Raw genomic sequence first — 14,165 nt, 5'->3', positions numbered from 1 at the left:
TAACTTGCCTGTTCCCCAGACCGGGGACGCACGGTCTGGTGAAGGCACGGGGAGCAGGGGAGAGGAGGTGGCTGCAGGCTGAACGCCTGTACTGCTCCATCTCCCAGAAGGATTTTCACCAACAGAAATTTCTGAGAAATTTGCACCACTATAAATGAGTGCCTGTTCATACCTTCTGTTAGGCGGACCCAATTCACTGCAGAACATGCACTAATTCATGATGAAATAATATCACACGTTTTTAAAACTCGATTCCCATTTCAGAACAAATGCATCTCGTAATGCTTTCACCTTGCTTAGGATTTTATTTCTTTACTGTGTGACGACAGACTTACCCGACTGAGCTCCAACACATCCTGGGGCTAATCCTTACTTCCTATCGGTGGAGCCAATCCACCAATCAGGAACAAGCTGAGGAAAGTGGGTGCTGCCCCTTTCCTGAAGGGAGGGGGAGAGGAGCCTCCCGACCTGATTGTGGACTGCAGCATGGCAGGTCTGCCAGACTTCAGGGGCCCCTGAAGTGTATAAAAGGAGAGCGTGCTCCACATGCAGGGCAGACGCAGCGAGGGACTCAACAAGAGCGGAGCTGAGAGCTGTCCCAGCAGGCAATAGTTTTAGGCTTCTGAAAATGCCACTGGAGGAGCCACAGCCGGAGCCTCAGCCCTGGGAGGAGGGTGAGCCTGCTGGGCCCCCACACGGTGCACAGGGCTGACCCTGGGAGCTGCAGGAGGCAGCTTGGATCCCAGGATACTCAGTGCACATAGTGCTGCACGGGGCTGCTAGACCCTGGGAGCCGCCCCTGGTGGCTCGGGTCTGCTACCCTCGGCATGTAGCCGAGCAGTCTGTGCCCGCAGTGGTGCATGGCATCTCAAACCCTAGGAGTGGTGCCATGCCACTTGGGTTTGCAGCGCCCTCCCTGGTGTGAGGCTGAGCACCCGGGAGGCACCAGCGGGGTGCACTGGAGGTCCAGCAGTCTAGGTCCGGGTTTTGGGACCTGCATGAGGTGGCCCAAGCCCTAACAGAAGGCAAGGCGTGGTCATCAGGACCCACACGAGGTAGCCTGATGCTCTCCACCCCATAACGTTACGAGCACGACTTCCCTGGTTGATCAGGCCATGAAGTCTCGTCTGGGGCTCCTGGTTTCCATGTCCGATGTCAAGACAGGATCTTGGGTCGGGGACAGGATCTCTCCGGGTTTCCTTCAGGAGTGTTCTCACCTCTCTTTATAATCCCATAGAGCTTGCATTTCTTAATGCATACAATTAACTTAAGCCTTCCTCCTAATGTATATTAATACTCCTGCTTCTGTTTGCCAAATGTGGTTACCTTTAACTGGGGTTTTCTGTTCTGAGGTCATCTTTTCATCCTTAGGTTTTGCTCTGACTGTTCCTTTTTTGCCCAGGTTATATTTATTCAATTTAGTTAACCAACTTCCAGATTCGTTTCAAATCAGGGACAGTATTTTTCCATCTTCTCCTTTTACTGGGTGCAGGTCTTGACCACAGTTCAAGCTAAGCATGTGGCTTGAGCTGAGCACAAGGGTCATACCCCAGCCAGAAGGCCTTTGGGTCCCGACAGGAGTTCAGCACTGGGCCTAACTACAGGGAGGGAAGACAGAAAACCTGCAGCAATCTCTTTGAAGCAACCACTGGGCCCTTAGTGGAGCGTGCGTGCAAAAGGCTGCCCGCTGCCTGAACCATAAGCAAGCACTAAATTTTAGTCCTAAAATGGTCTCTAGGCAGCACTTCAAAAAACAAACTCCTGTAAATACAAGTTATACATAGGGCAAGGAGGTATTGAAAAGAGCAGCTTGTGTTTATCCCTTTTAAACCTTTAGGTTTTTGTTTGTTTTTGGAGGGTTTTTTTTTTCGGGGGGGGGGAGGAGTTGAATAGCAAAAAGGAAGCTTGTACAGCTAGATCCAGGTGGAAACTGTTGCATGGCTTTGTGAGTGTGGCCTTGGGTGGTAGCTATGAACATTGTTAGTCCTCTTCTTTTTGGGAGAGCCATTTAAATGTGGCTTTTTTATGTTAATGATCTGCAACAGCATGAAGCTCACTTCCTTCCCTAGCTCTGTGTAGGATATGTCAAGACATAGGGAACAGAATTTGCTGCCCCAGGCACGCTACCACTTAAGCTAAGGTCTCATTAGCAGAGTTGGTGAATAATTTGAAAAATAAAAACCTTTTTTCATCTTTTTGATTCATTTGCAATTTGACTTTGGGCCTGATCATCAACGGATGTAAATTGGCATAGCTCCTCGAGCTGCTACGACCGCTGTCATCTTCATGATTTATTTCCTGATTGCTTTTTTTTTTTGCTATAGTTTATGGGAATCCATCCTAAACACATGTCAGTCTTTGGGCAAAGAGCATTGTCATGCCTGCTAAGTTGTGCCATTTTGTTTTGTAGACTTTATTTTTGCTGGTTTTATCTGCTGACCTGTTTTACTGCTCTAATCTGATCAGTAGCTGAAAGCACTATTCACCTGGAAACTCCTGGTCTCAGAAACCAATAGTTATTCTGGATTTGGGGGGGGCATAGCAGTCCTCGACTTGCTCGTGCGTTGGGACGCTGATGGAATGATAGCAGGGAAATACTCCATCAGTATCCACTTTGTGCAGAGACCTTTTTGGTCGCATCATTTCTCTAAGTGTTTAGGACAAGCTTTCTAAAGCATTTTTATAATGCGTACAGCCCATGGCAGATATGACAGCTGTATTTTAAACTGCTGTGGAGCAGGGTGGCAGATTTTTTGATGCTTGCACAGAAGGACAAGGTTCCTTTATTGAATCAGTCTTTTTCTCAGGTGCTTGAATCCTATATGAAGGGATATTATAACTCCTGCTGGATTATATTATCCGATGGGACTCTATCTCCTATCAGGTGAGGAGAATTAGAGTATCTCCCTAGAGCAGAGGGGCCTCAGGGTTGGGACTGAGAGGGATTGCAGGGGAAACCCAAGAAACAGATGCCTGGGGAGGATGTTTAGCATGAATGTGGGGTGCCATGGTGGGTGGTTGAATTACCAGCAATACTAACCCCTCAGAAATAGGTAAGTGCGCACTATATAGAGTGTGTGGATATGCTTATTAAAGCAGGAGGGCTATTCTTCCAGCTTATGTGATGTTCAACCAAAGTCAAGGGCCTAATGTAAACCCATAAAAGCAAAGCCAGCTCAAAATGAAAGCTAAAAAATTCAAACTGACATGTTGGGCTTTGCAGAGAACGGGGAAGGGGCAGCCTAGATGTTTATCCTTTAAAAGGATATCACCAGGATTTAATACTGGGCTGCTCGCATCATGAGAAACAATCGGAGAGGAACATGAATGGTTTAAGCCCTCACAAACTCATCTGCAAGTGCTTATTGGACAACACACTGCACCGGCTGTTTATTAAGGGCTGAACTGGATCAAGCCTCACATATTCACTTTTTTGGAAAGATTACTAAATTGCCTGTAGTACGAGTGATTTCCCCTGGAGCCATCATGGCTTTTTCTACTCCCCTCTCAATCTGGGGAGCGCGAGATCAGAGCGGGAATTGGACCCAGGTGTCTCACTGGGTGCCCTGACCACAAATCTAATCCAGGGGGTAAAAATTGAAAGGCAAGACAACCTGACACTTGTGCTTAGATCTGGCATGCCAGATTTTCGCCTGGAGCAAACTGGGGTTCACAGTGGAAGTGCTGACGGGATCATAAGAATACTGTTGTGTCAAGCTGATTTACAGCCATATGGCATCTGCTGTGACACCTTGCTCAACTGCGGTACTACAAACGGCAAGGCTGTGAACAGCCCTGGACAAGAGGCTGTTCGGGGGGGAGCTCTGAACTGACAGTATAAATGATGCTACTGTTCCCCTCCTCCGTTTTGATGCGCATTGTTCTCTCTCAGCATCCTTGACTGATTTATGAGCCGCTACAGCATTACTATTAATGATACTTCTTTAGGCAGCTGCTGAGCGTAGTGGCGGTGTCTGCTCTCGAGGTTGCAAAGTGTTTAGGTTGCACAAGTGAACAGTTAGTCGTTTTGTTTTTTAAAGCTGCAGTGGGGGAAAAAAGCTTGTCTTTTGGAGGAATAAGCCTTATTTATATCCTGACAGCTGTCTGCTTTGAGGAGAGCTGCAAGGAGAGAGCTTCTTAAAGACTGAAGGATGAAAGCTAATAAAGGGACTGTCATTTTATTTTATGTGGAGTGTCACTTTGCCTGGACTCCAGAAAGGTAACAAGAGTCAAATCCTTCTGTAACGGCACTACTCAGGTCATAGGATCATAGAAAAGGAGGGTTGGAAGGAGCCTCAGGAAGTCATCTAGTCCAACCCCTTGCTCAAAGAAGGACCATCCCCAGCTAGATCATTTCAGCCAAGGCTTTGTCTAGCCAGATTTTAAAAACCTCCAAGGATGGAGAGTCCACAACCTCTCTGGGTAACTTTTTCTAGTGTTTTACTACCCTCCTAGTGAGAAAATTCTTCCTAATATCTAACCTCAACTTCCCTTGCTGCAACATGAGACCACTGCTCTTTTTGCTCTGTCGTGCGCCACCGCTGAGAACAGCCCAGCTCCATCCTCTTTGCAACCAGCCTTCAGGCAGTTGGAGGCTGCTGTTAAATCCCAACTTAGTCTTCTCTTCTCCAGAAGAAATAAGTCCAATTTCCTCAGCCTCTCCTCATGTGTCATGTGCCCCAGCCCCTGAACCAGTTTTGTTGCTCTCCGCTGGACTCTTTCCAGGTTGTCCACATCCTTTCTGTAGTGGGGGGGCTCAAAACTGAACACAGTACTCCAGATGTGGCTCAACTGCGGTACTACAAACTTCACAACTGCACTTCTTTTACTGCCCACCGAGCTGTACCACCCGGCCTCTGATGCTGCCTGTGGGTCCTGGAGTAACCAACAGGCAGTATGCAGAGCGTGGTAAGTGGTGGACCAGTAAGGGGTGCTCCTATACTGAGCCACCCACCTCACTGTGCTCAACCAAAAACCGTGCCTGGGGCACCTATGTCAGGCCACCCGCCTGTCTGGAGCAAGCCTGGGGTAACCACCACCACCACCCAGACCTGGGTCTTTTTTAGGACTCTGTGCAGCCCTGGGGTACACAGACCCTGCAGACTTTGGGGGTGCTTTGCCCCCGGCAGGATGCATCTGAGTGCTGCTTATAGCCTGCAGCATTAAGAGTAGCCTCCCTTATGTCACTGAGCAAAGGGAGCTATAAGGCTAATCTTACCCTTTCAAGCACTGGCAGCGAAGATGTGCTAGAACAGATAGCTTTATTAATCAAAGAGGGAGAGCATGGGGAAGGAATACAAAACAAAACGAATATTGAAAGGAAACTGCCTTGAGCAAACCAGTATAGGCTCGTTTGGCCCTTCTGATACGCATCTGGAACACAGTCCTGAATTACTGGCTAAGTATCAGGTAAGTTACTCACATATTCATCCAGCGATTTCTGGAGGCCTATGCTTCTGTGCTTGTGCGTTTCCAAAAAGATGTCTCTGCCCCCAAGATGGAGTGAACCTTTAAATAACCTTTCTGATCTCATCACCCAGACCCCACCAAAATCAGGTATTTTCTGAGCACCACCGATGCTGACCAGTCAGTTTGAAAAAATGTGAGCCCTCACCTTGAGTAGTGACCACTGCCTTAGGACCGCCCCACCAGGTCAGTGGCAGGAAGGTTGCACAAAGGACCTGGACCCATGAAGAGGAAATTCCCTTCCTCCTTAGGGGATCAGCTAGGCCACCAGGTGGTTGTCAGACTCATGGGCAGAGACAGAAGGAGAAGAGAAAAGCAAACCACCCAAAGAGGGGGCTGGGATGGAGTTTTTTTCACATGTTACGTGGCCCCAAAGCTGCCGCTGCCAGCAGCCGAGCCGCAGAGAGGATGCCCGCTACTCCAGGGCTGGACTGCACGTGGCTTACTCAACATATGAATGTGTAAGGCGGAGTGGAAATAGAAAATATTAACAAAATAATTTATGCTGGGATTTTAGCAGCTTCTGATTACCGTCAGCATGGTGTGTCAGGAGTCCTGGATTTTCCTGCTGACCACCAGTTTCAGCAGAATTGGCATTCACAAAATCTGTTCAGATCTGTGGAGTGGATGGGACCCCCCAGCTAATTCACGGAGATAAAGGAACATGGGTTGGGAGAGGAGATAAAGGGAAAAGGTGAGGGAAGCAGAGGGGGCAGGAAAGAGAGAGGTTCTCTCTTTGGGTCTTATTTATACACCACCTCCTGGTTTAGATGCACTTACACGGGGGAACTGGACGCCGTACTGTATATGATGGTATTTCATGTTCTTTGCATTGCTCTGTTTGGCATTTTTTTCCTAGTTTGGATGGTACCCCCCATAAACACCAGTGGCGCCATATCAGTAATCAGTGCTGACATGTGTCCTCTTTCCTCTTGACAGATCAAGTAACAAAAGGAGATCTTGAAAAAGTGCTGCAGAAGTTCACAGGGGACATAATGCAAGTTCCTCCACTGTAAGTCTGGTATTGCTAGATCTGGGCATGACTAGTAGTGATGCTCCCTTTTGGGAAGCTTTTCAGCAGAAGTCTCTTTTGCCAAGAAGCTGTTTGGACAAGAGGAGATCGGCACGGTGGGCTTTGGAGGTTATTATTAACCTGACAGGCTCACTGCCTAGGGTTGCATCTGATTTAAACACAGGACACAAACTGTCCCTTGAACTCTGCTTTGTGGTGGCTAAATTTTAATACAGAGCACCGTCTGATGTTCTTACAGGGCTTCGTTGGGACTCTCTTATCTGTTAGTTGGAGGAAAATATTTCAAGGCCTCCGTTTAGTTCTATAAAGTAAAGGGCTTTTTAGGTTTCATGTAGATAGATCTGAGATCATTTTAAAATTTACGTGCCTGAAAACCTAATTCTGTTTCCTACAAGCGAGTGATACATCTGTACATCTTAATGGGTATTTACCTATTATTCAAAGCCTGATGTTGGTGGCTTTTGAATAAGGCCATCTGTCACTAGTGAAATGAATGTAATTTCATTGATAGTGGGCACTTGCACAAGGCTATGTAGTTGGCAGTTGCTACCCCAAGATACCCGAGATCAACACTGGAAGGTTATTTCAGGTCAAACTGTGAAGCGGTGCTGTATGAGGCAACTTGCCTTTACAACACCCGCTGCAATGGCCATTGGTGAGTCCAGCATAGTGCTGTGAAGATGGGCAGTGCCATGGAGCTCACTGGGACAACTTGTGTGCAACAGAAGCCCTGCCCAAATTATACCTTTTTACTGGTGTAACCAGCACAGCTTTTGTACATGGAGGTAAATGACAGCAGGCTCGTGAGCATGTCTGGATATAACTGCATGCATTAAGGACTGTTATGGCACTTGGCAAGTGAACAGCCTCTAGGATCATTTGGGGACAGGCAGTGTCTAAACCAGTGTAAGGAGGCTTGGCAGAATTTGGTTTCACTTCTTAATAATTTTGCCAGGTAATATCAATGCTTATTTTTAAGCGTTTCTTTCAGTTTCTATTGATTTTAAATTTTCAGGATTGTGAGAAATTAAGGGGCTTGGGGGGCAGACATTTATTAATGGTGGTATACTATTGCAATAGTGCAGTTGAACTGTAGGACTGCCGCCACCGGAGCGGCAGAGCTGCCATCAGCCCTGGCTCTGCTCGCCTGTAGCTCTCTCGTCCACCTTGTCACTTCTTCCCTTGTTCGCGGTCCCTTGGGGCTCCTGGGGGTTGCAGTCTGAGGTAGTCAGCACAGATGTGTAGGACTGCTCCCCCTGTTGTCACACGCTCCGTCAGCTGTTATTTTTCTTTTGTCCCCTTTCTGTAGATTTTGATTATTAAAGATGGAAATATTCTTTTGTTGGGGTGTGTCTGAGAGGTAAAATCAACATTTATCAGCATTTACTGATAAAGATTGAACCCTGCCAAGCCTAAATATAGCTTACGCCTCTGTAGTTTTCCATTTGATTTTCTCTTAATCTGTGGTAATTCTCTGCCAGAGTCAAGTAAATTAAACTTCTGCAGGATTACCTTGTAAATGAGTAAGAAAGTTAGACCTCTGTAGGATTACCCTGTCTTCTGTCCCCTCCTGATTTATTGGTGAAAAGGCTGATTTTACCAGTGTAAACATGTCATGTGTCCAGGCTCAGAGTGAAAGGAGCTCTTTTCATTGTAAGTGGTAAATTCGGCTCTGAAGCCTTTTCAAACATAAGTGTCAAATGATTGACTCTCTTGTGTTTAGTTTGCAGTTAACTAGTTGCAGCATAAACACACCACTGTGTCTAAAAGGTTTTAGCAGCACTTGTTCCTTTCTTTTTTATAACCACTTGAAGAAGATTAGAAGGGTAAAAATGCATCCTAGTGGAGTGCAATATTAATGGTGTCAAAAGCCTGGAGAGCTTGTGTTCTGCGTGACACGCTTTTGTATGCTCTATGTAATCAGCTGTTCTGCTTTGAAGAAAGATGGACAAAGGCTATCGTGTCTCATGAAGAAAGGAGTAGCAGTGGAAGCAAAGCCCGCTCGGCCGGTTAGCGTTTACAACCTGTCTCTCCAGAACTTCCAGCCACCGCTGTTCACGCTGGGTAAGAGCCAAAGATTTGACACGGGCCGATGCCCTTGGCCCGTTGCTAAGGACTGCCTACACGTAGCCCGGGACCGAGCTCATGGAAAGGGTTGCCATTCCCACGGTCGGTTGTTTTGATGCGGGGCCGCGTGTGGACATTCCCGTTCTGCAGTGAGCATGCTGCATTTGGGTTGAGCCGAGGCTCATTAGACGTAGATATTATTCTCACATGCTGAGTCCACGTGCAGCCCTCGGACTCGGTCCCTCCTTTGCAGGCCTCCCTGCTCACCTCTCCTCTCTCTTGCCCCATCCCAAGAGCTGCTGACAGCTCTGCGGTGTCTTGAAACGGGGAGGGACAGTGACACAGTAGGGAAGAAGGGGTTAGCCACCACCTGGAGCAGTGTAGATGGGCAGCATGTCTAGAAGCAGAGCAGAGAATGGGAGAGGCCCTTCTCACTGGCGACCTGTTTGGTGCTGAACATGAGGGCAGGAAAGACTTACGCCGTAGGGAATGGCCTAAGCGTTCCCTTGGAAGTCCTTTGATGTACTGCATGGCGTATGGTAAGTAGGTAGGAGCACTATATTTCAATACCGTGTGTTATTTAAGTGGTTATTTTATGGTTGGGTGATTAGCAGCTGATCACAGGGGATTGGGAAGGGGGGTAAGCTAAAGGTGGATTTTAAAATGTCACAGTCCTTGTCGGAGCTGCCTGCGTTTTGCGCTGTGCGTGTCGTCAGTGTTCGGGGGTGGGGAGGCAGCTTGGGGTAACACTTTCAAATAACTGTTTTTCGTCATTAGAAATTGTGAAACTTAACGACCTTTCAAGTGAACAAGGCTGAAGCACTTATTAAAATGCCATTGCCAATAGTTAATTTATAATGCATTTGCTGAATCGCTGCTGTGTTTGCCTTCTCTCCTCTCTGGCTTTGCAATCTCACCCACACATATGTTACAGGATGAATAATTTATATCGTATTCCATAAATATTTTATCACCGGATTGTTTGCGTAGTGCATTTTTACATTTGTTTGGGAGCACAGTTTCTATGTAAAATAGATTTCATACTGGGCTGACAATTTACCATGTCACTGTTAACATTGCAGATGTTGAATGTGGCGGTGGCTTTTATGTCAGAAGCTTGGTCAGTGACATTGGCAAAGGTAGGCAAAGAAAAAAGCATGACAGTTTAAGGAACGAATGTCTCTGGTAATACAAGAATATTGTCATTTTCCATATCTCTGGTCACCAGACCTGTGTATTGGGTGAAAATGCTGCGTTCTCATCATTCATTTTATGTACTGGAATATTTGCCAGGAAAGGGTAAGCGAAGGAGGGCAAATATATGCCAGGTGATTCCTGGTGGAGGCTAAAAATTGAGGTCAGTAACACTATTGGTCAAGCAAAAATATATATATGGGGTAGGGGAGAGGGAAGTTGTTTGGAAAATTTTACATTACGAGTGAGCACAGGAAGAAGGACAAGCTGTTTCTTTTAAATGCAGAAAGCCTTACCCTGATTATATTAAAACCCTGCTTGCTGGAGACCTCTTCCCATTCATGATTATTTTGCTGCCTTTCATCGTTCGTGAGCTATGTTGCTTTCTTATTGGGTTATTTGTCTGGATGCCCTACATCAGAAGAATGGCACGATGGAGCATTGGATAGACCATTTAAATGCTTTTCAAGGCTAAATTTGCCGTATGGAAAGCTGAATGGGAAGAGAGAACAGCAAGAATTTCAATACTATTTTGTGCCTTGGCAAGTCAAGGCTTCCCTTTTCTTGTTATTGTCTGCGTGGCATTCTAGCTTCTGTTTAAACCTTTGAAAGACAAATTAAAAGCCAAGGTCCCTGCCCCAAATTTGCTCCTTTTCAAGATTTAAAGTGCAATAGAAATCCTCCCATGGCTGAGGGAATGCAGGTGTATTTTAAACTCTATCGTTCATCCTACATCTAGTGGCCCATTTTGTGTGCATGTTGGAGTCTTCAGACCCTGCTTACCGATTCATTTTATCTTAATGATAATGACTTATTCTCCCAAAGTATATTAGATTTTCCCGGCTTCTTTTGGCTTATACTGCCCTAATAATTGTCACGGGGGGGATTTTTTCCCAAAATGCCCATCTCTGTTTTCAGAAGGTACGAAAGCACTGACGCTCTGGAGGGCCTGTCCGCTGCAGTGGCAGTGGTGTCTGATGGGAATAGGGCCAAGTGGACCTGCATCCACAAGCATGCTCCCAACCTAGTAGCACGCCCTGATGCTGCTCTGGGCTTATCCGTCTGAGCTTGCTCTTGAGTCTTCTGTCTCCAGCACACATGAGAGCAGCTTCACTTCTCACCTTTTTGGAAAACGTAACAGGTGGGTGGGAACGTTGCTTGGACCCGTCTTTGGGCCCTGCTGCTGCCAAACCAGCTTCTGAAACCAGCAGCGGCATAGCTGCATGCACACAATGCCAGGCATAGGGCAGTTATCCCTGTCACTTGGTGGTAGTCAACCCTCCTCAAGCTGACAGAGCTACACTGCTCTGGGGTACGGGGCAAGCCTGCCAGCAGCAAGAGAGCCTGCCTGAGGGTGCCACTTCTGGTATGGGTAAGTTTGGTACAGAGACACAGACTTTCATTCCTAAGACCTAACGTTGCTTCTCTGCATGGGGCTCAGGCTCCAAAGTCACTGAGGCATTGTTGAAAATTTTACCGTGGGGGAACAAAGAGTGCATATTAGATGCTGTTCTTCATCCTGCACCCAGTGGCCCACTGCTGTTTTCATTTTTCACCTCGCCTGTTTGTTAGAATTTGGAAAATCTCCTGCCAGCCTTTGATCTGATTCCATTCGGCTGGAGTAAGCCTGTTGAAATCGAAGAGTGTTTGAGATTCCTGTTGATATAAGTGAGCTGAGAATATGAATCCAACCCTTTTTCTCCCACTAGGAATATGTGGAAACACTATAAATATTTGACATGGGATTTTTTAATGAATTCCATGATTTATAATTTGGGCTGTTCACTTTTTTTCCTGGTTGTTCCCCGCCCCCCCTTTTTTCCATGCAGAACTCTCTTCCTGTGCCAGTGTGCGAGAGCTGACCCGAACCAAGCACGGGCCATTTACCCTAGAGGAGCACACGCTTCATGAAGACAAATGGACAATTGATGAAATTGCACGGTCCCTAGACAATTGCATGTCTCTTCTCCCAGAAGAACCGTCACATAAAAAATTAAAGATCGAGCATTCGGGAGAATCTGCTGTGAGCTGTGAAGATAAGTGATAAGTCAGGTCAAGGAAAGAGACTGAATGATTGAGACATTTTGAGATTGGACTGGGATAGTCTTGCCTTCCTGAGTAAATTTACAAGCCTATACATGGAGGGTGATATACTGCAGTGCAAGGAGAATGACCCCTTTCTTTCATATGCACAAAATATCTAGTGCTTATTGCTTCCTCACTTCTCTTCTGTTTTATGCACTGAAAAAAGGTCTCTTGCTAAAAACTAGCTCTTCGCTGAAAGATGCTGAAGAGAGTGTATCTTTTTGTTACGACGTTGATACCAAAAAAAAGTGTTTTATTTTTTATCAAATTTGGTAAATTTTGAGGGAGAGAAACAATTCATTTTTTGTGTAGCTGTTAGTCAAACTCAAATCCTGGATTATCACTGTAATGAAAGCCTGTGCCAGTTTGACAGATGCAAAAATGTGGAGTGACATTGTATTTCTTTTCTTAAAGAGATTCCTCGAACTGGAAATGATTTCACTGTAGCCCTGAAATGGTTTCAGTTGTAGTACCTATTGTTTGGTGTGGTCTTTCAGTGGAACATTACCCAGAATAAGTCGAGCACAAATTGAGCTTTTAAACATACCATGCAGTTAACTGCTCAAAAATAGAAGCAATCTCTAATGATAAGTTGTATTCCTTACTAATGTTAAATGGGTTGGAGCAGTGGGCACACAATCAATGCACCAGCATATAGTTATGTCTTGTTTTCCAAGGGGCAACTTTACCCCAGAGCAGCATGACTTACTTTGGTAGACTGGCACATCATGTGACTGCTTCTCTAGCACACCGGAGTAAATGTGCCATGTGTAACTCCCTTAGTAAGGAAGTGAGAGCTGGGGAAAACTCCCACTTCTGTTTACCTGAAGAAATAATGACCAAAAAGAATGTCGCCGAAAACGGTGGCTGCCCACTGTTCAAGGCCAAATGGAAACATAATTTGGCCTACCATATAACAGGCCATAGACTTTTGCATGGTAATTCCTGCAGCGGGGAAAATTGTTCTTCGTCACCATGTCTGTCAATGCTCTCGGGCCCTGGAAGTTGGGGCTGCCCCATATCTTTTGTGTAGACACACTGAACTTTGAATTTAAAGCCCCCCAAATGTTGGTAATGAAACTTGCCATTTCCTCAGGGAAACTGTTCTAGTGCTTAACTGAGGAAACCCATCAGGATTTTACAAAGGGTGGGGGTACAGCAGCTGGAGCTGCAGGTGTGGCTGCATCCCCCTTTCTCCCCCCAGCCTCCTCCCCGCTCTTGCAGCAGCTGGGGACTTAAGTCCTGAGGAAGGTAAGAATTCCCACCCCCCCTTCCCCTCCATACTTGGAGGCATGTCTGCTCCCCTCCTTTCTCCTCCCCTTCCTCTCCCCCACCCGCCGCTGCCAGCATCCGTACTGTCCCGAGGCAAGGGGAGTTCCTGTCCCACTCCAGCTGGGCTATGCTTATTCAGGACGATGGCAGCTGTGGCTGCTGTTCCTGCTCCTGCTCCCAGGTCGGTGGAGAATGCCTGGGGGGAGCAGGCAAGAAAGGGGAATGCACCCATCTGCTGCTGCCCCAGTCCCAAGCTGAACCCAGCACCCACACAGCTCAGCTTCTGCTTCCCTCACTCCGGGGACAGCGGCAGCAGCAGGCTGTGGAGGGGATGGAGGTGGGAAGGTATATGCCTTTAAGCATGGAAGAGAAGAGAGGGGGGTAATTCTTACCTTCTTTGGGACTTAAGTCCCTGGCTGCTGTTCTTGTGGCATGGTCAGAAAACAAGGTGCAGCTGTGCCACTACCCCCAGTCTGGCTTTGCCCTAGGTTAATGGTTTTCAGCGTTGAAAAAAATGTTTCATGTTTTCAGTCTTCTAAGTGAAATCAGACTAAATAAAGATTAAGTTTCTCACTGTAGATGTTGGAGATTTCTGCTTATTTTTGTAGTTCTTACTGATAGAATAAGAGATTTCAAAATCCAGATAAGGTTCATGAAGTATAAGACTTTTTGAGTTTTTATCAAACTTGAGTTTTGAGCTTCAGGTAGCAAAGGGCTTAGTGTTTTCCTTCTCGTGTCTGCATATCTATTCTTGGTCTAGGTGAAGTTGACATATTAAGACATGTAAAATTAGGGAAAAGTGTGGTCAGCTTCAAAAGAAAGTGAACACTTTGGAGGTTGTTTATTTAATAGTCTAGGAGAGGCAAGGTTTCATAGTTAGTAGGGTCGGAAGGGACCTGAGCAGTTCATCAAGTCTGACCCCCTGCCGTGGCAGGAAAGAGTACTGGGGTCAAACAACCCCAGCAAGGTGATTGTCTAGCCTTCTCTTAAAGCCCCCCAGGGTAGGAGCCAGCACCACTTCTCTTGGAAGTTGGTTCCAGACCCTAGC

The 14,165-nt window shown here is 46.5% G+C and overlaps 1 protein-coding gene and 1 long non-coding RNA gene across 2 annotated transcripts in view; both read left to right on the top strand.

The window, feature by feature from the left end:
* TRUB1 (TruB pseudouridine synthase family member 1) overlaps nucleotides 1–12,699 on the top strand; it is a 45,270-nt gene extending 32,571 nt beyond the window's left edge. The window contains exons 6-9 of the mRNA XM_019555475.1: nucleotides 6,406–6,478; nucleotides 8,424–8,563; nucleotides 9,649–9,705; nucleotides 11,590–12,699. Of these exons, the coding sequence (XP_019411020.1) occupies nucleotides 6,406–6,478; nucleotides 8,424–8,563; nucleotides 9,649–9,705; nucleotides 11,590–11,804 (485 nt within the window). The 3' untranslated portion in view covers nucleotides 11,805–12,699. The remainder of the gene's footprint in view (nucleotides 1–6,405; nucleotides 6,479–8,423; nucleotides 8,564–9,648; nucleotides 9,706–11,589) is intronic.
* Nucleotides 12,700–13,292: 593 nt separating this feature from the next.
* Nucleotides 13,293–14,165, top strand: part of LOC109324182 — a 7,241-nt gene continuing 6,368 nt past the window's right edge. Inside the window, exon 1 of the long non-coding RNA XR_002104869.1 lies at nucleotides 13,293–13,984. This is a non-coding gene — a long non-coding RNA (uncharacterized LOC109324182). The remainder of the gene's footprint in view (nucleotides 13,985–14,165) is intronic.

This window comes from Crocodylus porosus, unplaced genomic scaffold (genome assembly GCF_001723895.1).
Source record: "Crocodylus porosus isolate Cpor-Errol unplaced genomic scaffold, CroPor_comp1, whole genome shotgun sequence".
In the NCBI taxonomy this organism is placed as follows: domain Eukaryota; kingdom Metazoa; phylum Chordata; order Crocodylia; family Crocodylidae; genus Crocodylus; species Crocodylus porosus.
This window is presented reverse-complemented; position numbering and strand designations above follow the sequence as displayed.